Source organism: Patiria miniata, unplaced genomic scaffold (genome assembly GCF_015706575.1).
Source record: "Patiria miniata isolate m_02_andy unplaced genomic scaffold, ASM1570657v1 HiC_scaffold_10, whole genome shotgun sequence".
Lineage (NCBI taxonomy): Eukaryota > Metazoa > Echinodermata > Asteroidea > Valvatida > Asterinidae > Patiria > Patiria miniata.
The window spans coordinates 1,809,536-1,836,718 of NW_024037048.1; the positions used below are offsets into that span (position 1 = coordinate 1,809,536).

General features: G+C 42.6%; 1 protein-coding gene across 1 annotated transcript; it reads right to left on the reverse strand.

The window, feature by feature from the left end:
* Positions 1-190: 190 nt before the first annotated feature.
* Positions 191-13,272, reverse strand: LOC119740008 (metabotropic glutamate receptor 4-like). The gene is made up of 2 exons (XM_038215197.1): positions 11,257-13,272; positions 191-857 (listed from the first exon to the last, which is right to left on the reverse strand). Exons 1-2 carry the CDS (start codon positions 13,270-13,272, stop codon positions 321-323), a joined length of 2,553 nt encoding a protein of 850 aa, XP_038071125.1. The 3' UTR covers positions 191-320.
* Positions 13,273-27,183: the final 13,911 nt, after the last annotated feature.

The following is a 27,183-nucleotide window of genomic DNA, read 5'->3' on the forward strand; positions in this document are numbered from 1 at the left end:
TGCTGCTCTCATATATATACTGCACGGGGACACATTTACCAGGGGGACACTTTCACCGTTGGGCAGGGGGACATTTTTACCTGGAGGGGGACAAATTTACCTAGGTAAAAGTGTCCCCCCGGACACATTTACCGGGTCACGAGCCGGTACATGTGTCCGGGGGGACACATTTACCAGGGGGGGGGGGGGGACAGAATTACCTGTCACACAGGCCAGGCTAATAGGTAGAACGCATGTTATGATTTTACCGCCTCAAAGGAATGAGAGAGTCGAGTCGAGCCATTTGGTTGTTGACCGACCATTATCCTAAATGTGCCGAATTAGAGTGGCCCGGTGTTAGTAGTGCTGGGATGAGGATGTACCTTCACGTGTCGCGGCCTACTAATGATGCCTGAAGCGTTGGCTGAAGTGCTTGCACGGCTTTGAGTGGTGGCCTCTGACCGGCTTCGCCAATCTGCTACCTCCAAATCCTCAACGAAGCGAGCAGCGTAGAGCTTGGGCAGGTAGACACAGACCAGCGTCAGGTAGGCGTTGAGCAGCAGCGCCATGCAGAGAGTAGCCACCTTCTGCAGCACAGCCACGGCCGTAGTGTAGACAGGCACGGCGGCCAGGCACAGCACCAGCGTGGAATAGACGCTGACTGCGATGAACTTGGACTCGTTGTAGTTGCTGGGTACCTTACGTGTCTTGAAGGCGTAGTAGCAGCAGACCAGGATCAGTAGCAGGTTGTACACGCATGAGGCCAGGAACCCTCGGCCGAACTCACAAAAGATCTCCACGTAGTTCTTATACTTCGACTGCTGGTAAAGCTTCGGCAGCGAAGGCGCCCAGATGACAGAACATATGCTGATGAGGAGCTGAAAAGCAAGCACAAGAAACACTTAGTGGGGTCAGTCTCCCGCCCTACACATGCTGACTTTCCAGACCTCTGCTTTACCTCTGGCATCGGCTTCATTTCAGGCTGAGCAGTTTTAAGCTTTCATTTTACAAATAACTATAGGATTTGGTTTTCTGGCACCGTTCTGAGTCGCAAAAATCTCGTAAGCCGCATCCGGCTGTTCATATTAATTACAACCACTACCAACAGATCGTCCCCACATTTGTGGAAGTATGGTTCCAAGAACTAATTCTGACAATTCCGAAAAATCTAAGGCTTCGCGGCAAAGGCGGGTGAAACCATTACTTGAATAATTCAGTGGTTGGAATCGCCGCAAGATACAGGTTCTCTGACTCTTTCCCTCAATTGACATTATCCAAACGATAAAATTAGCATGGAGACGAAAAATAGTCGATGAAAAGTGAGCCCGCATTTGAGGTGTGCATGTACGTCGGTTCAACTTCATCTTATGTAAATAAAAGGCTGAAGGTAATCAGAGTCATGTAAGGAAGGCTCTTGGTGTCTGTCAGGCATGGCACCTTTTCCTTCACCTCGAAGTCCGATTCATTGCAATACATTTGAGACTTAAATTATAAGGGAGTATGTCTCGCCTGTTTCTGTCGAACAAAGTTGCTATCTGCGGTGTACAACAGTGTTTGAGTTGCACGTGATTGAACAAGCAGAATCATATTCTGATTGTTCCACTTGCACTCAAACATTTTTGACATCATTATTGTCAACCTCCGTGTGCATTCCGTACCTCACACATTCATTCATGTGACTATACATGTACTTTACACAATGGAAAGGGGCAGAATTGGGATTTTTGAAAGTTGGGTGTGGAAGGTGACCATTAGTGCTACCACCCCTAGGGGTATTTTTTACGGATGCTGTAATATACCTTCTTTTTGAACGCGCGAAGGCGATGGTTAAATTGTACATTTTGGTTTTTTTGTTTATAATGTAAACAAATAGGGGGATCTTCTGGAGCCCTCCGTTCTCACCCTGTGGTTAGGAAGGCTTAATGGTTTATCCGTAAGGCGTGGCCTTTCCATTATCTATGGATAGTTTTGTATATTCATTCAACTAGCCATATACTGATGTCAGAACTCGTATATAATAGTGGTGTCCCCTAACGTGGCGCACCTTGACGATTCCCCCGACTTTCCTCATGCAGTTTTGCCAAACCTCTTCGTAGAAAAACTTCAAATTCATTCTGTTTAATACTGGTACTATTACCTGAAAAATGCTTGCGGTTGAACCTTTGTGAACAATTTTAGTGCCATGAAATTCAGTCAGAAATTCAAAAACAGTGGCGTCCGGAAATCGGGCTCAAATTCGGCTGAGTGTTCCCTACCGTGGCGCACTTGAACAAATCTCGGAAAATACCACATTAACGTCTAAGAATTTCTTTAAAGTTGATAAATTCTAATAAATCATTATTATACGTAACTACAAGTTTGTCAGCAAATTATTTTCTTATTTTTGGGCGAATTATAAACGGGTTCATAGTGCACTTCGAAAAAAATTGGAAAATCATGCCAAAATAGAATTTCCCTAGAACTTTGTAGCGGGTATACGTAAACTCAAGATTTATGAACGGAAATGTTTAAAGCTGGATGACATTTTCACTTTCTGTGAAATTGGAGGTAACAATTTTGCTCTAACAAGGCACCAGAGGCGAAAAATCAAAGTGCGCCACGTTGGGGGCCGCGCCACGTTAGGGTACATCAACAATACTTCCCATGCATTTAATCCTTAATTATCGCGCCCGACTCGCTTTCGTAGTTTTTTTCAAGCAATGTTAGCCCGGACGATAACAAACCCCTCTCCTTCAATTCCATCTGAAGAGAGAAAGAAAGACAGCCTCAAAGAAATGGAGGGGGAGTTTTTTTTTATTAGCGTGACAAGTGGATAGGCGCACCGAGCCGGCTGGTATTTTTTTTTAGCGCTATCAACTTTCCGGATCCTGGCTCTAATATGCGGAAATTCGCTTGCCGTATTAAAACGGCCGTCATTTCTTCCGCCACGCACGTTTTGCACGCACACAGTGTATAAAAACATCAATTCTTGCGTCCTAATGGAAATTGCTCAGGGACGATCGACTGCATATTGCACATGTTTTTTTCCCCGAGTTTTGATGAGCGTTCAACTATGCTGGCTGGATATCGCGCGCACGTAATTCAGATTTTTTTGGGGTTCGCTTTGTTTGGAAAGGAGATTAAAGGGGAAAAAAGCTTTGCACTGAGTTTTTCTGCGTGAAAAGAATCTCATTCCACTCTTTCATCGGCAGAAATGACCCTGCATCCTCGCTGCTGGAGCTTGACCACTGACGAACGACTAGTACCAACGATGTCTGTATGAGGATAAGGTTAACCGACGATACATGCTGTTGTGGGGTTTTTCTATAAAATTCAGCTTTGTGTATACGCGACTTCTGATTCAATTTTAAAAATAAGCAACAAGATTTTAAAAACAATTCTCGACTTAATAGGAAGCCAGTGAAGATCAATAAAAACAGGTGTGATATGACAGAACTTGTACATGTTGGACACAAGCCTGGCACATGCATTTTGAACCCGCTGACGACAGTCTAAATGCACAGATGGTATCCCATATAGCAAGCTGTTACAGTAATCCAGTTCGGAAGTAATAAATGCATGGACAAGTGCGTGTTAAAAACTTCCTAATGGATCTAATGTTATGGAGATAATAAAATGCTTAACTGCACGTTCTAACAACATGATCTTTCATAGAAAGATTAACATCAAACCACGCTCCCAAGTTCCGGGCAAGAGTCACAGGGCTAACAACTGATCCCCCGACCTATATCCCGTCTATCGTAACCTTTGCTAATTGCTGACGAGTACCAATAACCAAGAATTCAGATTTGCTATCATTTAAGAATATCCCACTTACGGACATCCAAGTACGTAAATCCTTAACACATGACACATTAATTCCTACAATAAGTTCATACTGTAGAGATCGTTGTATGGCGAAGACAATCTTGAAAACGCAGCTCAAGGGTCCTCCACCTGTAAAAGAGCGTGTATGGGGTTTAACTACCACATCTCTATCGACTAGTAGACCTCTGTCGATTTCATTTTTAAGCTTTGATGCGTTATATCCGATTAATAAAAAGATCGTAAAGGGTTCACTGCCGGGAATACCGCCCGGGCTTGACGACACGGTAGAGTTCACCTTAAAAACACTGACACAGCCCGTATAAAGTTTATGCAGTTAACAACGCCACCAAGTATCCATTGGTGTCCAGCTCCCATACATTGGTGTCCATGCAGCCCTCTACTTCACCCCCCCCCCCCACACACACACACACACAATTTTAAGGAAACTTTCCCGGTGGAGGGAAACTTCCCGATAAACACAGCACAGAAACAGTCACGTACCTTGGCATGTGGATCTAAAATGTATTGAAAAAAAAATGCATTCAATATGCAAGTCCAAAGTATTCGGGAATTTTGCACGCATTATTTGGTCAGCTCGAACTAAAAAATCGTGAAATCTTGATTATCGCAGGCGCAGTGGCCAAACACCGAACTTGGGCTTATACAATCAACTTGGGATTGACACCGTGTTGATTTTAAGTTAAAAAAAGAAAGAATTTGATTATCTACATCAAGATCAATAGAGTCTACGTCCGCCATGTATTTTTTAGCTGTTCCTGGAGTGTGATGTTGTGAAGCAAGTACACTTACATGGGATTATATCTCTGATTACTTCGAGGGTACAATTTCACTCTCGGTGTCAGTTCAAGAATTACTCTAGCGATTCCCAAAGATACTCCACCCGAGTCTTCCTTGTGAAGCTGATGCCACTCCAACAAACAAGTCAGTGGCTGCTACTAAATTGCCACCGTGCCGCAAGACGATCCTCAAACCGTGCAGTCAAAGCCTTACTATTTCATACTTGTCGTGCAGGACTTTTTTCCCCAATGTCCGTGCACGGCCAATGACCAAAATTGCTTTCTATTCATCATTGATACAGCACCACAAGGGCGAACGAAAGTGGCAAGAACGATGACTGAGCTATTTGCAAGCATCCCCCCCCCATTTTTTGGGGCTCCTTTTAGGCCAACAAAAAAAGTCTCCGGTTTCTGGTATGGAGCTTGCCCAAAAAGTGGTGCGGCGACGCGTTTTTTTTTTTTTTTTTTACCAGTTTTTTTTTTGCTTCAAATGTAGGCTGATGACTGCAAATGGTGCCCGACTAAACTTAGTGCCAATATTATGGGAGACCAGAGTGGCCACATAAACTATTCTCGATCATAACCCCATCTAAAAACACGTTGAAATTGTGCAGCAGCAGGATTCCAGTCAAACAAGTGAGTTTGGCGGTTTTGAGACATCATCTTTTATTGAAAAAAAACTTTTCATTTTGCCGACGCGCATGGTTACGGCGACGCGCGCGCATACCAGAAACCGGAGACTTTTTTTTTTTTGCCTTAGTGTGCCCACCTTGGATTTCTTATTCCATTATTGTTATTAGACCAAAAAGAAAAAAAGAAAAAAAAAGACAAACATCGCATTTTTTTGGCTCCTTTTAGTGACCCCATCTTGGATTTCTTATTCCATTATTGTTCAAACTGAAACAGAAAAAAAAGACAAAGATCGTATAAAGATGCACAGGTAAAAGCTTTTCCCCAGTCCATTATCTAGTACTTTCAAAATTCGCTCTAGGGAAACAGTTCTCAAGAGATAAGACAGTTGTAACTACATGTACTATACATGTACTGATAGAGAAATAACGAAGTGTTTCCTTCGCTATAAGATTAAGAAACCGTTCTTGTTTGAGAGCTGATCGAAACTAACAGCTGACAAAATCGACGGAAGTGGCCTTCGTGGTGATCTTGTGGATCTCGGCTCACCTCAGGAGCTAGTCTGTCAACTTCGAATACCTCGGAAAGCTAGCTATGTTTTAATAGCGTCCCTCTCCTGATCAATAATTTGCATTTAATCAATATTACGCCGATTCCTACGCGTGCTTTTCAAAATTTCGATTCGATTTTCTTTTCCGAACGACATATGATGTCCTGCAACAAATAAATTTGTTTGTTTATTGCAGTGTTGGAGCAAAGGCTTTGACCCTCAAGGCCAAGGCCAAGGCCAAGGCTTTGATCCTCAAGGCCAAGGCCAAGGCCAAGGCTTTGACCCTCAAGCCTCGAGGCCAAGGCCAAGGCTTAACCCTCAAGGCCAAGGCCAAGGCCAAGGCCCTGTTTTATGAAATGACCACTGATATAGAACTAATTATAGTCACATGAGTGACACATCATCACGCAAGGGCGGATCCAGAACACAATTTTTTTGGGGGGGGGGGCAAAGAATTTTTGGTCCCCCCCAAAAAAAAGTGGGTCAAAAAATTACGGCTTGGGCTTCGGGGCCTGCTTAAGGGCCCCGAAATTTTTTTGGATTGGAGATGCTCTGTGGTGCGATTTGAGGCAATTTCTGACCACTTTAACCAATGTTTTTTGAGGAAAAGATGGTGGTGTACTCATTGCCTGCCTTTATTACGATGTCACATAAAAAAAATGGTTTCGTTTTTTTTTTGGGGGGGGGGGCATGGCCCCTTTTGGCCCTCCTGGATCCGCCCTTATCATCACGAATTGCTCGTTACGAAGAACAACATTTCTTTAATTGCAATCAACATGCTCACATAGGCCTACACCGTTTTATGACTGCACTGTATCTATTAAAGTATAATTTCAGGTCTTCGATATGGTTTAACGAAACAAAATAATGATTTACTTCTATATTGACACACAATTCTCCCAAGTGTAACAAAAGGGGGATCCAAGAAACTGATTTGGGAAATTTTTTTTTGCTGGCCCAACATGGTCAGAAATATCAGCATTATCTAAAGCAGATACATGCAAATCTTTAGCACTTATCAGGGAGACATATGCAACCAATCAGATCTATTCCATAGTTATATGCAATTAATCATCCAGTGATCATCTCTTTATAGCCCCACAAGTGTACGGAATATTTTTGCAGCAAATCTACTACAATGGTAACAAAATGTGATGCTACAAAAGTGGACGTGTGCCCAACACACAAATCTATAGGGTGCTTCCCTCCTCCATGGTAATACGATTAAAATGGTAACAGCAAAATTTCGAACAGATTTATCTGGAAAATGCAAAAATCTATGGGCCTTGAAGAGCCTTGACTCAAAATTGCAAGGCCCTGAACCCTCAAGGCCAAGGCCAAGGCCAAGGCCAAGGCCAAGGCCAAGGCTTTTGCCCTCAAGCCTCGAGGCCAAGGCCAAGGCCCTAAAATCCAGCCTTAAGGCAGCCTTAAGGCCAAGGCCCAGCATCAAGGCACTACATCACTGGTTTATTGTTGGAGGCCCTTATACAGTTTTACAACGTGGTTTCAAATGGCGCGCTCCGGTTCAGAAATTGTGCACAACTATTCAGAACGAATTAGGAGCGCCCAGCTCTTAATTGAAAAGTTGAAATTAATTAATTGATTTCTTGTCGTGGGCTGATTTTTTTCGTGCGATGTCTCCCTGGAAAGCTCATAACTAATGTAATGCTAGAAAATTATCAATTCGATTTGAAAAAAAACTATTTTCAAGGCAGGCGCGGTTCTACGGGGGGGGGGGGGGGGGGGGCCAAAAATAAATTCCGTAAAAAAAAAATTGCATTAGCAAAAAGAAGGATTGTGATGTACATGCGAACGGTCTCCCCCTAAAGAAATAGTTGTGACAAGGGTGCATTAGTTAATATAGTGTGAATGATTTTAGGATTTTATTGGCGCTGCGCTCCCCATTAAAAATATGGCATGAGCCCCCCCCCCCCTCCTCCCCCTCCCCCACCTATTGAGTTTCGGAGGCCTAATTATACATGTGTCTGGAACAAATAACCGGTCTACATTTCAGCACACCTCCCTGAAAAAAAATCTGGATCCACCCTGCTAGCCCCCCAAAAATATTGGTTCTAGAACCGCGCCTGTTTCAAGGTGCCCCCCAAAACTTATATAAATATATATAATTTTGAGTACTAGTGATTCGTTTTTTTTTATTTATTAAGTCTGAGCTACTCGGTAGAAGGAATTGTGTTCATTACAATACGGCTGATCTATTTGTGAGGGGATTGTCAACCACTAAAGTGGAATTTCTTCAAAACTCTACTTCAATAATACTTCAATTAGGTTTGGAATATGTCTATAGGGTACGGGACTAGTGAAGAAGTTCCAATGTGAGTGTCGCATCGGGTAAACAACGATTTTGTGTATGATTGCAAGGTGGAAATCACAACAATAAAACCTGCCTGTTACAGTAGAAATGATATAAAATATAAAGCGTATTAATGGGCATAATATTCACAAAATATTGATAACCTCCAAACCAGAAATATAGTGGTACGAGACTGAAAGCACTTCCAACGTGATGTTGGATCGGATAAACAACGATTTCTTTTGCAAGGCGAAAATTACAACAATCACTAGTCTTCTGCCTGTTACAGTAAAATTGATATATAAATGTAACTGGAATTAATGGGGATAATATTCATTGCTGAAAATTAAATTATCAGTACAATACAATCCCGTTGCTTGTTACTGCACGTGACAATCAATTGATTTGAATTTGAACAGCAACCACGCCATCTTTAGTATGGTCCAATGACGTCATCTACATGTCCTCTATTTAAACCATGGCATCTACATGTCCTCTATTTAAACCATGAACAAACCCTTAAGTATATGGTTTGAGTGGATGGCGCTTAATTTCGCTGGTCCGAGCACGCTTCCCATTCCTGTTTATTTGACTGAATCAACCAACACGCTCACAATGATCGTCGCTTTTCTTGGGGGGGGGGCGCTTAAAAATTAGGTCAGGAAAAAAAAATCAATTATCAAAACCAAAGACGTGGACTTTTCTTGTTTCCATTAATAACTATTTTAGTTTTTAATGATTCGAAAAGAGAAAAGAGAAAAGAAATCTCGTGTTTTGCAAAGATACGGTTTGCAAAGACACAATGTCGAAACGCATTACTGAGAGAGTGCACAATATTGAGCTAGCTCCCAGTGAAAACCTTTTAGCTCTGCAGCAGCCGATTTCAAAATCAACGAAGCGGCCCTGTCCCTGTCAACATTGTGACGCAAGGGAAATGGCACAAGCCTACAGCACGAAAGTCAATATTGTTTTAGTGTCAAAAAGACCGAAGTTAGTTCGGACGGGAAAACAGGCCTTTCGGTCCGAAAATAGGCCTAGCTACGTTGCTTATTTCAAGCTTTTGTTTGTTTAGTGCACCAAAGTTTCAAGTGATGGAACAGTAATGGCAATCTAGTTCCAGGGGTCATCTTCATTTCAACCTCGGTCTAAGAAGTAGATCATTCGAGCGTGTTTCGTTCCTCGTGACGCGTGGTCTGCAACAAATTCAATTTGTTTCAACGTGTATGTTTTATTCTAACCAGAAAACCTCCTTTCCCTTTTTTAGACGTCTGCAAACCTCTCAAATGTCCCGGATGTCTCATTAAAAAGTCAATAACTTTTATATTGCTAGAAAGACAGCAGTTTAGAAAAGGAATCTTTATTTCTATCTAGAGTCGAAAATGGCATCGGGAATCATCTTTAACTTGTCCCATGATCTGTTGTACCATAATTACATTGTGATTTTTAATGTTTAACCTGTACTTCGTGTCTTGACGTTCGTGGTGAAGATTATGTCCGGAATTCCCCTCACAAACAATGCTGCATATCATCTTCAGTATAACACTGGCGATTGGATGGGTGTGACCGTTCCCTTGCAACTTATAGAATTGATCTGTTCTCCAATTCGACGTCACAAGAAATGGCTTAAGTTCTTGACGATACCCAATTTTTGAAACAAATAATGACTTGTGGTATTGTTATAAAGGCATCGGGCCGACGCGTCGTGCACCTCATGGTGATATCGAAACTTGTTTGGGTATGCAAAATGATCCAATATAAAGGCGATTTGTACGATGAAGCTATAAGCACAGTACTCGAACTAATTGGGGCTACAACCTTAGGTCTATAATCATTAGTTCAATATGTTCAGTCGTATTATTGTTCCGTCGTCGTGGGGACATAGGCATATCGTCTCTACGAGGTATTTATGAGGACCTAAAACACTGTGGGGAAAGCAAAAATTTCCTACAACTCGGTCTTGAAAAACTTCTCCATAGCGCGGTGTAGGCAGTGGCGTCGCCAAGGGGGGCCAGGGGGGGCACGTGCCCCCCCCCCCTGGAAAACCTAGTGCCCCCCCGAGTGCCCCCCCATCTGAGATTTGGGTTGGTAAAAAAATATATATATATTTTGTTATATTCAACTCCCATCATCTGAGTTGGTTAAATAGCAATTTCTGGAGATATCTTCAGATCGAATTTAGCATCAAATGTGGCACCATTTTGCATCTAGCCCATCCTCCGTATGCGAAAATTTTCCAAAGGGGAGGGGGGCACCCCCTCCCCTTAGACCCCTCTCCCAGGACGGCGATCCGTATCCACCTAAGTGCCCCCCATCAAATGCTGGTGCCCCCCCTGTGCCCCCCCAGACTGAAAAGTCTGGTGACGCCACTGGGTGTAGGCCAGTGGCGCACCCAGGATTTGGCTTGGTGGGGGGGGGGGGGGGGGGGGAGTCTCACAATTTTTTTTTAGAAATTTGAATTTTGTTCAAAAAATGTTGCCAAAAAATGATGTGTGGCCGCAGAAAAAAAACATTATTTGGACGTTGATGACGCCATTTACACCCCTAGTATACTACTAAAAAGTAGGCCACATACACATCACCACGGTATAACCGTGAACCCCCCCCCCCCCAAAAAAAAAATGGGGGGAGAGGGTGTGTCACTAGGCCAGGGCACCCCTGATGTCATTGCACACCTCCTCGATCGTTTTGCGCAACACACAATCGAGGTGGTGTGCAATGACATCAGGGGTGATCCTTCATTCCTTCAGAAGTTTTCGGCCGCGGCACGCGCCTTCCGCCACCGTCTCCAGTGCTGTATCGACATTCTGAAAGTGTATACCTTTTTCGTGTGGCGCTTAATGTTCACCCTCTCGCACATACATGTAGCTATGAAACTCGCTCCATAAAATGTGTCATGCCTTGTTTATGATCTGAAATTTTGGTTTAATTCCATTGGTAAACAACAGAGTTATTTTAGGATCAAAAGCGGGACATGTTTTTTTTACACATAGTGCAAACCATGCTGGTGGTACAAGCTCATGCGCAAGCTGCAACGTTTTTAAAATCAGGTGCGCGCAAATATATTGACGTCCCAGGAGTAGTGAGTGCGGACCACCTGCTTGAACGAGTGTGGTACCACGTCAATGATGACTTCTGATTGTGCTCGACGCATTTGCTTTAAATTTAAAGTTAACTGGACTCACCTGTACGAAGGTCAGAACAGAAGCAATGACCAGCTGATCCCGCGGTCCAATGAATCTAGGTCGCTTAGTAGACCTCTTCCCAGCTTGGAAGATCCGATAGATACGGTTGACCTTGAGCGTGGTCGGGGCGAAGGTGAGCGTCATGCAGAGTGCAATCAGCAACTCGGACACAAAGCAGGAGACCGTGGTCGGATAAGCAAGCATCATGTACACCGCCACGAATGTAATCAAGATACCGCCCATGTTGACGAAGCTCAGCTCTCGACCAGTCGCCTTGATCAGAGCGTGTCGACGGTAGTACAACATTCCTGAGCCCGTTAAGAGGGTCAGAGCAACACCCATAGAGGATAGGACTAGCACGACAATCATCACCGCATTCTGCCAATCGATAAACGAAGGAATTATGTTCTGACAGACGGTGAAGTCTTCTGACGGCCACTGGAACATGCCACACTCGACGCAACGGCTATCGTCCACGACAACTGCGTTGTCTTGACATCTCTGGCAGCCGTAACAGCATTTCTCCTCCAGCGGTATGACTTTGTAGCCTGGGCGACATTCTTCCCGGCAGACGGACCTCGGCGCTACGACTCCTCCATCGACCCACGGAAGGCTTCCCGCACGAATATGCAATTGGTCTCCGGCTACTCCGCGGGAGTCCCAGTTCCCTACGTCAATATCCGAATAGGTGCCGTCTTGATACTGCTGGCTCTGCACTGCGTACTTGCCCACCGGGTCACCTTTTTCGTCAAACTGGAACACGCCGTCAACACCATTGAATTTGATGTCTTTGAGATGGGTTACCAGAGCTGTCCCAGTGACCGTGCCGTTGGTAAGACAAGCTAATTTCCCATCGCAGTCTGCTTGCAGGATTTCATCGAGGGCCCATGCAAATGCATAGACGGCATTCACCACATGGTGCTTGTTACCTTCAGTTGTTAGAGGACACTCATCCTTTCTTTTACAGGCCTCAATCGAAGCTTGGAGCCACGGACTCTGCTCATGTCCATCTGCCTGGGCTTCCTGGAAATAGTTTACAAATCCAGGAACCTCTCTGAAATAGTTACGTATCGCAAAGCTTCCTGTCGTCATATTGGCAATACCCAGTTCCTCAAGGGTGGAAACATGCCCAAAGGTGTCACTTGATACCAGCCTCAACCCTGGGTGATTGGGGTAAGTCTTCCAAAGATTCTGTAAAATCTTGTAATGATCACCTGAGTATAAATGTGTGATGAAAACGATCACAGTGGCATCTTTGATTTCAAAAATTTTATCCACGATCTCTTGGATCTCATTCTCGGTTGCTGAGGCACGAATGGGCAGAGAATAAGCCAGGCAGATGCCACTCTTCTCTGCCAGTCGCTGAACTTCTTGGGCGCCGTGTATGCCATAACTGTTGACGGAGTAAATCAGACCGACATAAGACCAGTTAAACTGCAGGAGTATATCAACGATTGCCCCGGCCTGGAGACTGGCAGAAGGCCAGGTGCGAAGAAAGTACGGAAATCGGCGCTTGTCACTCAGTTCGATTGTGGATCCTCTGTATGCCACGACAGGAATCTCATAAACGGTTGTGACAAGGGCTGTTGCGATATTCGAGGAGCTTCCCCCAGCGCCAACAATTCCGATGAACTGCCCTCGGTCATGAGGTCCAGATGTACCGTTCTCTGAGTCGATCACCCCGGCCATAGACAGTGCTAGGGATGCCGCTATGGACTCGTCCCCGCAGTAGTTGCGAATGTCGAAGCCGAGTGTGACATTTGGTAGCAGGTCTGAGCGGTTGTTGAGCTGTTCGATGGCGAAGATCATCAGTTCAGATTGTTCCAGGGACTCCTCCAACACGCCGTAGTCACAGACACCGTAATAGGAGAAATACGTTGCGAACAAGCCGCCAATGACAAAATCACCGGACTTAGTATAGCTTGTTCGGGCTCTCTCTGGTAGTGAGCCAAAACTCGGCGAGATGGCTAAAGAAAACAAAACGGTCCACGAAACTAGGGAGCTTACTAGCGTCATCTTCATTTTTGATGTCTGAGGCATACGAAGTCTAACTGCAAAACGCCGTATCTTTCACACTGCAACTGCTACGGTCATTTGTGTTTTGTACGCGCTCATCACTTTCTGCCTTGCTTTATTCGATACGATAACTTGGATGATTGGCTTTCCTATATCTCCACTACATCACGGGTTTGTAGCGCCTGCTCACGTGACATGCTGAAGTCTGTGTGGTTACGCTCCATATCAAAGCGCTGTATGGATGAATTGCGCTATGCGAATTGACATCCTGGATAGATCCGGCAAGGCTTGTCCTTACATATGCAGAGAAAACAAATATCAGTCATGATTTTGCGGGGTCGTTCCCGAGGAACCTCAAAGATATGACGATACAGCATTTTTCAAGGAACATTTTCAGGGGTTTGAAGATTATGCGACAAGATAATAGGCACGCGTCGCTTGGCTTTGATGTAAGGTTTCGGGGACAGATTCAACAAGCTCACATGCCATATAAAATGTACATGTATAAATACTCTTAGCTGAGTTTCTGCAGTTGTCTTAAATTATTATACAAATCTATTGAATAATACTGTCTGCTCAGTGCCTTCATAAATTGGGCCAAATCAAAGAAATAATATTAAACCCAAAAATCCACCCCACCCCCTCAAAAAGAGGTAAATATCCCACACTGTTCGTACATTTAAAAGACAAAGAAAGCATTATCCAGTCAGTGACAAGAATGATGGATGGATGTTTGCGCAAGACGGACTTACATAAATTGGGTCATGTCTCATCTGCTTGTGTCTATAGCAATATTGGTCGAATCTCATGATCAAACCAGTAGATTATAAAATACCATGGAAACTAGGTTATGATGCATTACCGTTCCCCACGATACTACTAAACGTATTCATTGACTTGTTTTGATGAGGCTAGTTTTCCATTAAACAAAAAAGGTTTTTTTTACATGGAACAAAAAAGGTTTATATAAATACCCCTGTTAATGCAGGGCATCTCGGCAGGGACGTCGTGCTTTACAGCGGAAAGGATTGTGGCTCTTAGGGGGGTTGAGTGGCTCAGGACGTAGCTTTTCAAGATATACTGCCTTTTAATATATAAATATATAATATAAGGTTTTATTATTTTATATTATGATTTTTGTTATTTTAAATATAAATAATTTTTACCATTTTGGGGTGGGGTTTGTCTGAGTATCACCCGTTATCCACGGAGCCCAGTCTCCTGTATAACGTTTGATATATAAAAAGCATGCAGATTTATGCGATCCCGCGCCTCACCCAATCGGAGTCGAAAATCGTGAATTCATTTCATTCCCAAATCAGGACTAACTGTTTGATTGGCCAATTGGAATGTAGTTTTTTGTATTTTTGTAATATAACAATAAATTACGGCATATAGATCCTAGACAAGCTTGCGCTCATCGCGTAACTTAAGAGCGCGTGACCACATGCACCACCTTTGTTGCTGTGTCTAGGTTTTTTGTTTTATCCACGTCTATGACGCGACAGCGGTCGAACGACCGAAGACCCGATATAAAAAGCGCCCGCTGATTGGTCAAAATCTAGAGGTCAAGAAGCGGTTGTCTTGTCTATTACATAGACTATAGGGTGGGGTAGGCTGGGGTTGGGCAAACCCCGCATACGAAATGAATGGCTTTTGTTATTATTTTATTTAGAGGGGTGCACATCCCTAGGATACATCACAATCCCAACTTTCTGATCAGGGGTGCGCCAAAGGATCACCCTTTGGTTTGTTCCATGGGCGTCGCCAGGATTTTTTTCTAGACGGGCGCTAAGCAGAATCCCCCCCGAAATCCCTGTAATTTTTCAGCATTATTCTTGATTTATCATAATCAAGGGTGGGCAGGGACATTCCCCCCCCCCCCCAAAAAAAAACCCTCACCTGGTCAACATGACCACGTAACAAAAAAACCCTAATATAAAAGTGGGACATAGAAAAGAGATGTACACGAGCCACTCACATTTTATTAACATCATTAGTACAATGCTTAATTTCTTTTCATACTCATGAAAATGATAAATACAAATGTTCTACGCCTCTTCGTTATAAGAGCACAGAAAGTGAAAAAAGGCGTGGGGAATTAATTCAACCCGACTTTAGGTTAATTAGATCTTACGCAAGCAAGTGCCTAAATATACCACCAGCCATGCGTTCGTATACCCGCACAGAGTATGTGCGACCAAGGAACTACATGTACTCAAATATAGTCCCTGCAACATTGGAAAATAACACTTGAAAATTACAACATTCTGTTACTTTGTGCTCTCAAACCCACAATAGTTTAGATTCTTCTGCACGAGAATGGGGCCATCAAATGCAAGATGCCAGGTGCAACCGAACAAAAAGTAATGCGGTGAATTCAGGAAACGACCGAACGCAGGAAGAAACAGCAGCGTTCTAGATAGAAATCTGTTTTTCTTTTCGTCATGTGCAGGACTGATGTTCTTGAATTACGCGCTGGAACGCACCCTAACACACTCCACTAAGCAAACGCATTTCGCTTATTTGTCGACAATGCCAAAGAAAATTCTCGGTTAAGAAGAACCTTTGGAAGGGCAATGAACATTGTTCGTTAAGGGCGCTTGAAAAGCGATTTCAAATTAGTTAACTTTTCGCGGCTTCCAAGTGGAATCTTACAAATTTAGTTGGTTACGAATAGCCTGTTACCAACATGCCAAGACATAAACGGATACGAATGGAAACAGCGCCTAAGCCAAATGAGTAAGCACTTCTCTAAAAAAGAAAAGGAAAAACAAACAAAAACACAAACACCCCCCCCCCCCGAACAAACAAACAAATAACCACCCTAATACGGGGTCTTCGCCAATGCCTATGTTCCCCAATACCTATGTTCCCCAAAATACTTAGAATTAGGGTTAGGGTTTGGGGAACATAGGTATAGGGGAACATAGGTACTAGGGAACGTAGGTATGCACCCCAAGGACACCCCAACAGCCCAACAAACAAACAAACACCCCAACACCCCAACAAACAAACAAGCATGACCAAAGAAACGAGCTAGCAATTTAAGGAATAATAGCCGGTTGAGATCCTGTGAACATACGGTGATAGTAGGTGTAAGGTCAAATGTTCCATATTTTAACAAGCGTTAACTTTTTAATTAAAAACGAATGCGTCCACCTGTAAACCTTACACCCTTCCGCCGATTCGCAATTTTTTGATACCATACTTTCTTGGGTAATCCATGTTTGGGCGCAAAAGGCTAGCGGACCGTCGAAACACTCTATAATTGAAGTAGGCCTATATTTATTTTTGTTTCTTTCCGATTCATAGCTCTGGATGACTTTTTGTGTATAAGTGAATTTAAGTCCGAGGACCGCCCATCGTCTCGAGGTAGGTAACGTACACTATGGCTTATTTTGAAGACTCTTCAAAATAAACCCAAGTGTAAGTTACCGCGAGATGAATTAGTGCAAGATGAATGGGCCTTATTCACGAGTTGGCTATTTTTGTCGAATTCCCTGAACGTATTTCATTAAATGTTAACTGTGTAATGGGATGGCGCCAGACTATTTATGCAGGAACAATGCAGCCTTTTTTTAATCTCGCTTCAAACATTAGGGAAATTTTAATTACAAATTTCAAATTATTCGCTGAAGCAGACTGAAATTAATTAGTAATTAACTTGCTTTCATTTCTCTTCGCAAGTTTCAAAAATTAAGATTTGATCTCACTTTCAATCCAATATGGCCGATTCGTGAATAAGGCCCATTAGCAACCTTGTCCCCAGTGCTTACGTTATTCCAACCTCGTTTCCAATAGTATGCTCTGGAGCTGTATCCTGATTCGATTCCGCAATTGGCTAGTAATGGATTTTTATTGTGTACTTTGTGTTATTATTCACAACGTGCAGTACGTGTTTTCGCGATCATTCGTCCATGCCTTCTCGAAAATACTAATTTCCTTTCCAATTTGTTCATATTAATATGAAATATGATGTTGCATGTTGTCTGGAAAAGATCGTAACAGTTTAATTTAAAAAAATCGTGTTTTCGTAACTCACGCCGTGCTCGCGCTGCGTCAAATTGACTCTGTTTTTACCCAGACACCGCATACAAAAACAAACGGTAATGTAATGCATATCCAGGCAACAGACTATTCCTCATTTGCATACGTGTTCAAAAAATCTTGCACATGCAAATGATCCAATACCAGGGTGAGAGAGCAGGTAGTGATGGACGCGTACTGTTCGACACCCTATGACGAGGTTGGGCCCATTAGATGATGAATTAGTCCCCACTCCCCATCTCAGCGTCGATAAACCATGCTCCCATAGGAAAGTAAACGGTATACCCTAGACTGTCGTGTAATAAGGGCGTCCCTTTGTAGTCCCTATTATGTTTCTCATAATTATTTTTGTCTCTGAAGTAGGGTCGGTCGAAAAAAATTAAAATTTCAGCTGCACCCGCATATAGATGGCTGGCAAGTGCATATTGTCTATAGTTTGGTTATTGCAATGAGTTTATTATGAGTTGATATCACTGAACATATAACATATAAACCATTATTGGCAAGATGTAGCTGAATTCAATTATTCTGCAGCTCACTAACCGTTGGCTGTAGTGGGAACCATGACAGTAAGGATATACTATAGACATGAGAGGCAACATCCTCCTACCTACGTCGCGAAAGAAATATTCTGGTATTCATTTTCAATAGCTTTTCAAATAACACAGAGCCTGATTGCATGAATTTCGTATTCATTAATTTTTGTTTAATATTGTGTTTGTTTGGTTGGGTTTTTTTTTCTTCAGTTTTAATAATGGGTTCCAAACAGGGCCGGCGAAAATACAAACACATTTTTTTCTTGGGTCGGAAGCCCAAATTGGGTCGGTCGGAAATGAGAACCAAAGAAATAAGAAGGGATGCCCTCGAAATTAGCGGTAGCCTGCTAGCCAAAGCAGCGGCGGGCTAGTCAAACTATTCCTTAACTTTAGCCCAGCTGGCGAGTCAAAAATCATGAGCTACGGCAAAGTAAAAGGACAGGAAGATAAATCATTAAATTCAGAAAGCAAACCTGTATCAGTTTTATCAACTTTTTAAAGGGTTAAATTATTAGATCTATTTATTGAAAACACTGACATAATTGCCTCAGAATAGATAAGAAATCAGTTGGAAATGGGTCAAAACGAATTTTACTATACGACTCATTTTCGGTCCAAGGTCGCCTTAATGGATCACATCTGTTTTCACATCGCGTACTTGCGTGAGAACGAAAATGATAACGATGCGAAGATTTACCCACGCACATGCAATGGATTCTCGATTTATTCAGGCTCGTTTAAATCACGTTTTATTAGAGTTCTTATCAACGGTCATTTTAGATTTGCTTGTAAATGAAAATAAATCCTTCGAGTTGATTCAAAACAAATTTGTCTGCCCCAAAAGACATTTTGAGTCTCCTGTTTAAGTTAAAATTTTTACCCAATGGCCGCCACAAAATTATTTCATAAATTGTCATGCTTGAACGAGTGATCGATCGAGTTCCATGAGTGAGAGGTCATTTTTGGCAGATATTTCTCTTTCAGGAGAAGGGGTGTGTATGTCTCGGGGTGGGTGGGTGGGGGGGGGTGGTAAGGGTGATCTGGACACACGCATGTACACGGTACACATTTTTTTATATTGAAAGTTACAGTAAAGGTGTGGTGAACAAAATGACGTTTATTTTATTTTTTCAAAATGGAAAATAATAATAAAAAACAGTGAAAAGATCTGGTGATTTAGAGAGCAACTAATTCTTATTTGTTTATATTGAAATACATGTACTTTAAAACAAAGATCACTCCAGTGAAAGCTCCGAGAAAACACAGCATCAATTTGATTGCATGAATTTCACTCCGACTTGACTTGGCTATATACATGTAGTTGGGGTCTTAAGTATTTTTTTAGTGGAAGTGTCCAAATTTGTATTTGCCTGATCAGTAACAGTGGTCACCATGGCACCAAACACACTTCTGTAGTTTGTTCATTATCACCATGACAACCGTTGTAAAGACATCGGTGCTCATAAACTTGGGTCAAAAATACTTCAATTTTCAAAACCTGTCACGAAAGTATAATCTTAAGACTGAAATTCATTGCTATATAATTAACAACAATACATGCTCAGTATGTAACGTGGCTGCCATTGGTGCGAGAGCGCATGTAATTTTCAATCTGTTCCATTTCAATCTGTACCATTTCAATCTGTACCATTTTCTTTGTTTTGATGTACGTTTCTGATAGTTGTTACTTGAATCAATTGCAGAGCATTAAAAAAAATCGCCACAATTATGTATATTAACTTTAGTTTTAAGATGGAATTTTTGCGTCGGGGTGATATAAATCAAATTAGGTTTTGCCCTTCACCGACGTTTTAAACACTGTATACTCAGTGTGTTACCTCCCGAGTGAAAGTTGGAAAAAATCACTCGGGTGGGACTCGAACCCACGACCTCCTGCTTTCTAGTGCAGATGTCTTACCACTCGACCACCGAGCTAACGGGATCGGTTGGCCGGTTCGAATCTGATGTACATAGCAGCGGGTACCACATAAACTATTATAAGATGGATTTTTTGCGCCGGGGTGATATAAATCAAATTAGGTTTTGCCCTTCACCGACGTTTTAAACACTGTATACTCAGTGTGTTACCTCCCGAATGTTAGATTCGAACCGGCCAACCGATCCCGTTAGCTCGGTGGTCGAGTGGTAAGACATCTGCACTAGAAAGCAGGAGGTCGTGGGTTCGAGTCCCACCCGAGTGATTTTTTCCAACTTTCACTCGGGAGGTAACACACTGAGTATACAGTGTTTAAAACGTCGGTGAAGGGCAAAACCTAATTTGAACTTTAGTTTTGCCAATTTGGGTTGAAAACCAACACATTTTTGGAATAAAATCAGTAAGTATATAGTCCCTATGGCAGTGACAATGGATGCATACAACTGCCTGACTGGGATGAATGTTTACACAAAAAATACAGAAATTATGCCCGAAATGTTATCTAGACTTGGAGTTTGGAAAAAGATATAAAAAACACCTCTAGTAGTAACAGCAATAGAACCAAGAATGTCATATTATAGAGTACTGGTCAACCAATATTTTCCTGCCAAATCAGTTGTAGGAAAATCGGTCAAAGTATATGCAAATCAACATGGGGATCACAGTGTGCTGTACCACTGCCTTTCAGAAAAAAACCCCAAATACCCGCCAGAAAGGGTTAAAAACTGTAAGCACTCGTTGTTCGGTGGGGAAGTTGATATTTTTTTAAATTTACACATTAACAAAACATTCCCTGCTTGTATACAGAAACCCTGTAATTTATAAGCACCAATACATTTAAATTGTTTGTCATGCAACAATGGATGCACCACAGAAGAGTGGCCAGGTTGACTATTGATGACAGTTTGGAAGAGACTCAAAATGTCATGCTGATTACGAAATTACGTTTATTACGATTACGAAATTAGTGGTCACACCCGACCCTCAACCCAAAGCAATGCCCCCGGGGTGGGGGAAGGGGAGGCTGTGAAAAGGAAGTCTTTGTTATTTCTAAAGTGTTCACTTGCATATTATTTATTTACATTTGTTTCGTTATGCAAAATACAAGTTCAAAATTCGGTGGCACAGGGGGAGTGGGCGGGGCCTAGCCAGGTGAGGGATGGAGTACACGGCCTACTATTCATCCACTGGTCTAAAAATGATACACAGTCTGATTCTGTTTGTGAAAATGTGCTAGATTCATGAACAATACCAATTATACAAGTTATTGCTCAAAACAAAGGAAAACACCGAAAATACACTTTTTAAGGTTTTTGTGAAATTTACCATTTTTGGAGCGCTACTGCACAAAGGCTATACAATAAACCAATTTTTTTCACACCAGATATGAAAAGACCAATGTCTGAACTAACCATAGCCGAAGGGAAATTATTCTGAGTGCCCTGGCAAGTGCCATTTTGGAGGGATAAAAATGGGGTAAAAAAAATGCAATTTTGCTAGTTGTAAAAACATGCTGTATTACAGGGCCTAAAAATAATATAAAGGAGATTTTTCAGAAGTGTTTCTATTATTTTCTTGTAAGGGTAAGGATGATACTTTGTCGTGATATAGTTACTTTAATGACATTACTTTGCAGTTTGGCTTGATGACCTTTGAAAATAACGGAAAAAATGACTTCTTGCAGCCTCTAAATTGCCCCAAAATGGCCAAAACACATAATGGCACGTAACCATGGCAACGGGCAAAATATTGGTTTAAAAAGTCTATTTTAGTTACTTGCTCCCAAAGGGCATTTTTTGAGCGTGGACACTTATATGAAGTATTTACACGAAATGACTCTTAACAAGCCCGCGGGCAATTTCACTTGCCCGCATGTTTGTTCTTTAATTTATGGTGTCTCATTAACAACAATAACCTGAAAGTGAACCCCTGGTGGCGCGCTTCAGGGACCCTCGAAAAGGAAAATTAACTTTTAAAAGTCAGAGTTTTTGAAATTAATTTTGGTACGGATTTCTTAAGAAAAACACCCTGAAAAATTGCATGACGTGAAAGAGAAATATCGTGCCAAAAATGACCTCTTACTTCCGAAAACTTCCGTGTGGACTCATGGAACTCAATCGATCACTCGTTCAAGCATGACAATTTATGAAATAATTTTGTGGCGGTCATTGGTTAAAAATTTTAACTTAAACAGGAGACTCAAAATGTCTTTTGGGGCAGACAAATTTGTTTTGAATCAACTTGAAGGATTTATTTTCATTTACAAGCAAATCTAAAATGACCGTTGATAAGAACTCTAATGAAACGTGATTTAAACGAGTCTGAATAAATCGAGAATCTATTGCATGTACGTAGGTAAAATCTTCGCATCGTTATCATTTTCGTTCTCACGCAAGTACGCGATGTGAAAACAGATGTGATCCAAAGGCGACCTTGGACTGAAAATGAGCCGTAAAGTAAAATTCGTTTTGACCCATTTCCAACGATTTCTTATCTATTCTGAGGCAATTGTGTCAGTGTTTTCAATAAATAGATCTAATAATTTAACCCTTTAAATAGTTGATAAAACTGATACAGTTGCAACTTCTCTGTTGCAGTACCCCTTCGTGGTGATCCTCCTTGCTGACATGTAAGTTTCATTGTGTTTTGTTTTGTTCCTTCTTTTGATCGTTTTATACCATGTACTAATCAAACTGTTCTCTCCACACTACAGGTACCTACAATTTTGTTTTGCTCTGCCCCCAATTGTATTAACCATTTATTCTCTCCCTTTCTACAGATATGAGTGACACCATTTGCACTTTCCAACAGCTCAGAAAGGCAAAGGAAAAGGCCTTACGCTTTTCCTACCATACAGTTTTTACTCCCTCTCTCGATTTATCCCCAAAGGTTTGCAACTGTCTCACACTCCCTGCTTAGGAAACCTCCCACCACACCTTCAAAGGAGATGGAATCAAGTTATACATGGTGCCTCTATTAAACTCATCAATATTCTCTCTCAGCAGTGTCAATTTACACGTGAGGACCTCCATCAGAATATTTCCCACCTTGACTCCCAACTCAAATCCAGTTGTTCTGACTCCATGTACAGGAATTTCAATGATGAGATTGATAGGGGTTTGTCTAACCTTGACTCTGTCCTACTCAACAGAAGAAACAAGAAGATTGGTGGCTTGCTTGCCAAGCAACAGCAACGCAGACACAGACGTTTCAGACGTCCTAGGTCCCCATCTACCACGCCTACGCCAGAACCCCCTGTCAACACTGTAGTTAATCTTTCTTCCTCATCAATATCTGACGCAGAGCACAAACTTCTCTCTAAGGGTCTCAATTTTTGTCCCGCTCCCCGTTCTGTGAACCAGGTTCAGCTCAGCCAAGATCTCACGGAATACTACCGTAGAATCCGTCTGCGTGAGTTTTTCCTGGACAGTGAACCGTGTGAGCCAGAGCCTTTTCGAGTCAAGAGTTCATGGGTACCCCCCAAGAATCGTGTGCCAGCCATAGAGACATACGTTCAAGTTATCAATTCCCAAGTCACTAACCCGGACAACTTCCCCCACAGGACATATGATAATCTCCCCAGAGAGGAGCGCCTGGCTCTCAACTCCTTGCGCTCTCGCACCGACATCATCATCAAGCCAGCAGATAAAGGTTCAGCTGTGGTCATCATGGATCGTCAGCAGTACATTGCTGAGGCCCACCGCCAGTTGGATAATCGCACTAACTATACCCGCCTTGACTCTGACCCCACAGGTACTTTCTGTCGAGATATACAACAGGTACTTGACGATATGCGATCACGTGACCAGTTGTCCAAGAAAGCTCACAAATTTCTTTCTCCCTGTGATTGTAGGACTGCCAGATTTTACCTTCTACCCAAGATTCACAAGGCTGGCAACCCCGGTAGACCCATCATCTCCGGTAATGGCTCACCCACGGAACGCATCTCCCTGTTCATTGACAGTTTTCTCAAACCCCTTGTCCCACAGATTTCGTCATACATTCACGACACCCCAGACTTCCTACGCAAGCTTGAAGGAATCAAGGACCAGATTCCCAGCACAGCCATCATTGGGACTTTCGACGTCTCATCTCTGTACACCAACATCCCACATGAGGAGGGTGTTCGTGCTTGCTCATTGGCTCTGGCCAAGGCAGGACACACGACTCCTCCCATCAGTGATGTTGGCACCCTCATGAGACTTATACTAACGAAGAACAATTTTTCCTTCCTTGGTGAACACTATCTACAGGTACACGGCACTGCAATGGGCACTCGCATGGCTCCGTCGATGGCTTGCCTCTTCATGGGTGACCTCGAAGAACGCATTCTTGCCTCGGCCCCATGTCGCCCTTGGATCTGGTGGAGATATATTGATGATGTTTTTTTCATCTGGACCAGTGATAAGGACAGTCTCTTGACCTTCACTAACCACATCAATTCCTTCCACAGAACCATCAAATTCACATCGGAGTTCTCGGCTCACCAAACCCACTTTCTGGATGTCACCGTCCGCAAGCAAGGCAACTCACTAACCACTGACCTGTATTCCAAACCCACAGACACCCACCAGTACCTCCACTCCTCCAGCTGTCACCCCAGGCACTGCAAAACTGGCATAGCGTTTAGCCAGGCACTCAGACTCAGAAGAATTTGTTCTAATGATTCCGATCTCTCCCGCCATACACAGATACTGAGGAACAACTTGGTGGCCAGGGGTCACAGCTCTCGCCAAGTTCATCGTGCCATTGCCAGAGCTAAAGCTATCCCCAGAAATCTAGCTCTCACGGGAAAGGCCCCTGATGCCATGGCCAAACCCATGATTCCCTTGGTTACCACGTTTCACCCCAATCTCCCTCCCCTTCGCAAAATCACTAATGACAATCATCATATCCTCCGCACTTCAGATCGCCTTGCCCGCGCCATCCCCAACGGCCCCACATTGGCTTACAGGCGTCCTCGAAATCTACGGGACTTGATTGTTCGAGCTGAAGTCCCATCCTTAGATGCATCCCCTCCCACCCTGCATGGTACTTTCAAGTGCAGTTCCAGATGTGTTGTCTGCCAGATTCATATCCAGGAGTCTGACTCCTTTTCTGGCCACTCTTCTGTCACTACCCATAGAACCATTGGTAACATCACTTGTAACACCTCTAATGTCATATATCTCATTTCTTGCAGGGTCTGTGGAGTGCAGTATGTAGGTGAGACTAAGAATACGCTCAAGAAGCGTTTCTATGCCCACCGGTCAACGGTCAACACCAAGAAACTAGACACCCCTGTTGGTCATCACTTCAACCTGCCTAACCACTCCATTTCTGATATGATTTTGCAGGGCAATGAATCTCTTGGCCATCGCAAGGACTCAGTTCGCCTCAGTAGAGAGAAAGTGTGGATGAATCGTCTTCGAACTATTCAACCACATGGTCTCAACATCCAACTTGGAAATGATTAATCTTTTTTTCCTCCATTGTCTTCTGTTACAGATAATCCATCTGGTCTTCCTTGTTTGTGTTTACCCATCTTCCCCCATCTTTCATCCCTTTCCACCTCCATACTGCCCCCCCCCCCGCATCATCCCTTCACTCTCACATTCTTTTGTCCGTTCCCACTCCCTGTGACCTTTGATCCTTCCCCTTTCTGGTCCCTCCCCTGTTCACACCAGACCCCTTGTGGTTTGCCATCTCCCTTTGTTTCTTTGTTCTCTCATCCACTCTCCCCTGCATCTTTCTACACCTTTCCCACTTAATCCTCCTTTTGTGTTTCTTCTTTCAGCCCTGCATGTTTGTGTGCATCCCCATGTTAATGTATGTACCTCTGTCATTTCTGTTCTAGCCTCTGAAGAAGAACTTGCTAAGTTCGCAACGTCAGGCCACATTAATTTTAAGAAAACTGATACAGGTTTGCTTTCTGAATTTAATGATTTATCTTCCTGTCCTTTTACTTTGCCGTAGCTCATGATTTTTGACTTGCCAGCTGGGCTAAAGTTAAGGAATAGTTTGACTAGCCCGCCGCTGCTTTGGCTAGCAGGCTACCGCTAATTTCGAGGGCATCCCTTCTTATTTCTTTGGTTCTCATTTCCGACCGACCCTAAAAATAAATATATAAAGGAGATTTTTCAGAAGTGTTTCTATTGTTTTCTTGTAAGGGTAAGGATGATACTTTGTCGTGATATAGTTACTTTAATGACATTACTTTGCAGTTTGGCTTGATGACCTTTGAAAATAACGGAAAAAGTGACTTCTTGCAGCCTCAAAATTGCCCCAAAATGGCCAAAACACATAATGGCACGTAACCATGGCAACGGGCAAAATATTGGTTTAAAAAGTCTATTTTGGTTACTTGCTCCCAAAGTCCATTTTTGAGCGTGGACACTTATATGAAGTATTAACACGAAATGACTCTTAACAAGCTGGGCTAAAGTTAAGGAATAGTTTGACTAGCCCGCCGCTGCTTTGGCTAGCAGGCTACCGCTAATTTCGAGGGCATCCCTTCTTATTTCTTTGGTTCTCATTTCCGACCGACCCAATTTGGGCTTCCGACCCAAGAAAAAAAACGTTTTTGTATTTTCGCCGGCCCTGTTTGGAACCCATTAATAAAAACTGAAGAAAAAAAACCCAACCAAACAAACAAACACAATATTAAACAAAAAATAATGAATACGAAATGCATGCAATCAGGCTCTGTGTTATTTGAAAAGCTATTGAAAATGAATACCAGAATGTTTCTTTCGCGACGTAGGTAGGAGGATGTTGCCTCTCATGTCTATAGTATATCCTTACTGTCATGGTTCCCACTACAGCCAACGGTTAGTGAGCTGCAGAATAATTGAATTCAGCTACATCTTGCCAATAATGGTTTATATGTTATATGTTCAGTGATATCAACTCATAATAAACTCATTGCAATAACCAAACTATAGACAATATGCACTTGCCAGCCATCTATATGCGGGTGCAGCTGAAATTTTAATTTTTTTCAACCGACCCTACTTCAGAGACAAAAATAATTATGAGAAACATAATAGGGTAAGGATGATACTTTGTCGTGATACAGTTACTTTTGTGACATTACTTCGCAGTTTGGCTTGATGACCTTTAAAAATAATGCAAAAAATGACTTTTTGCAGCCTCAAAATTGCCCAAAAATGGCCAAAACACATAATACCATGGCAACGAGCAAATTAAAAGTTTAAAAAGTCTATTTTGGTTACTTGCTCCCAAAGTCCTTTCATCCCACAAAGTTTTAAAAAATTCGATTTTTTTTGAGCGTGGACACTTATGAAGTATTTACACGAAATGAGTCTGTTTCGGTAGCACGGCTGGCTAGTGAAAAAAAAGTTAAGGTCGAACCCTATTGCCCTAAAACAAAACGAAATCTCCAGCCTT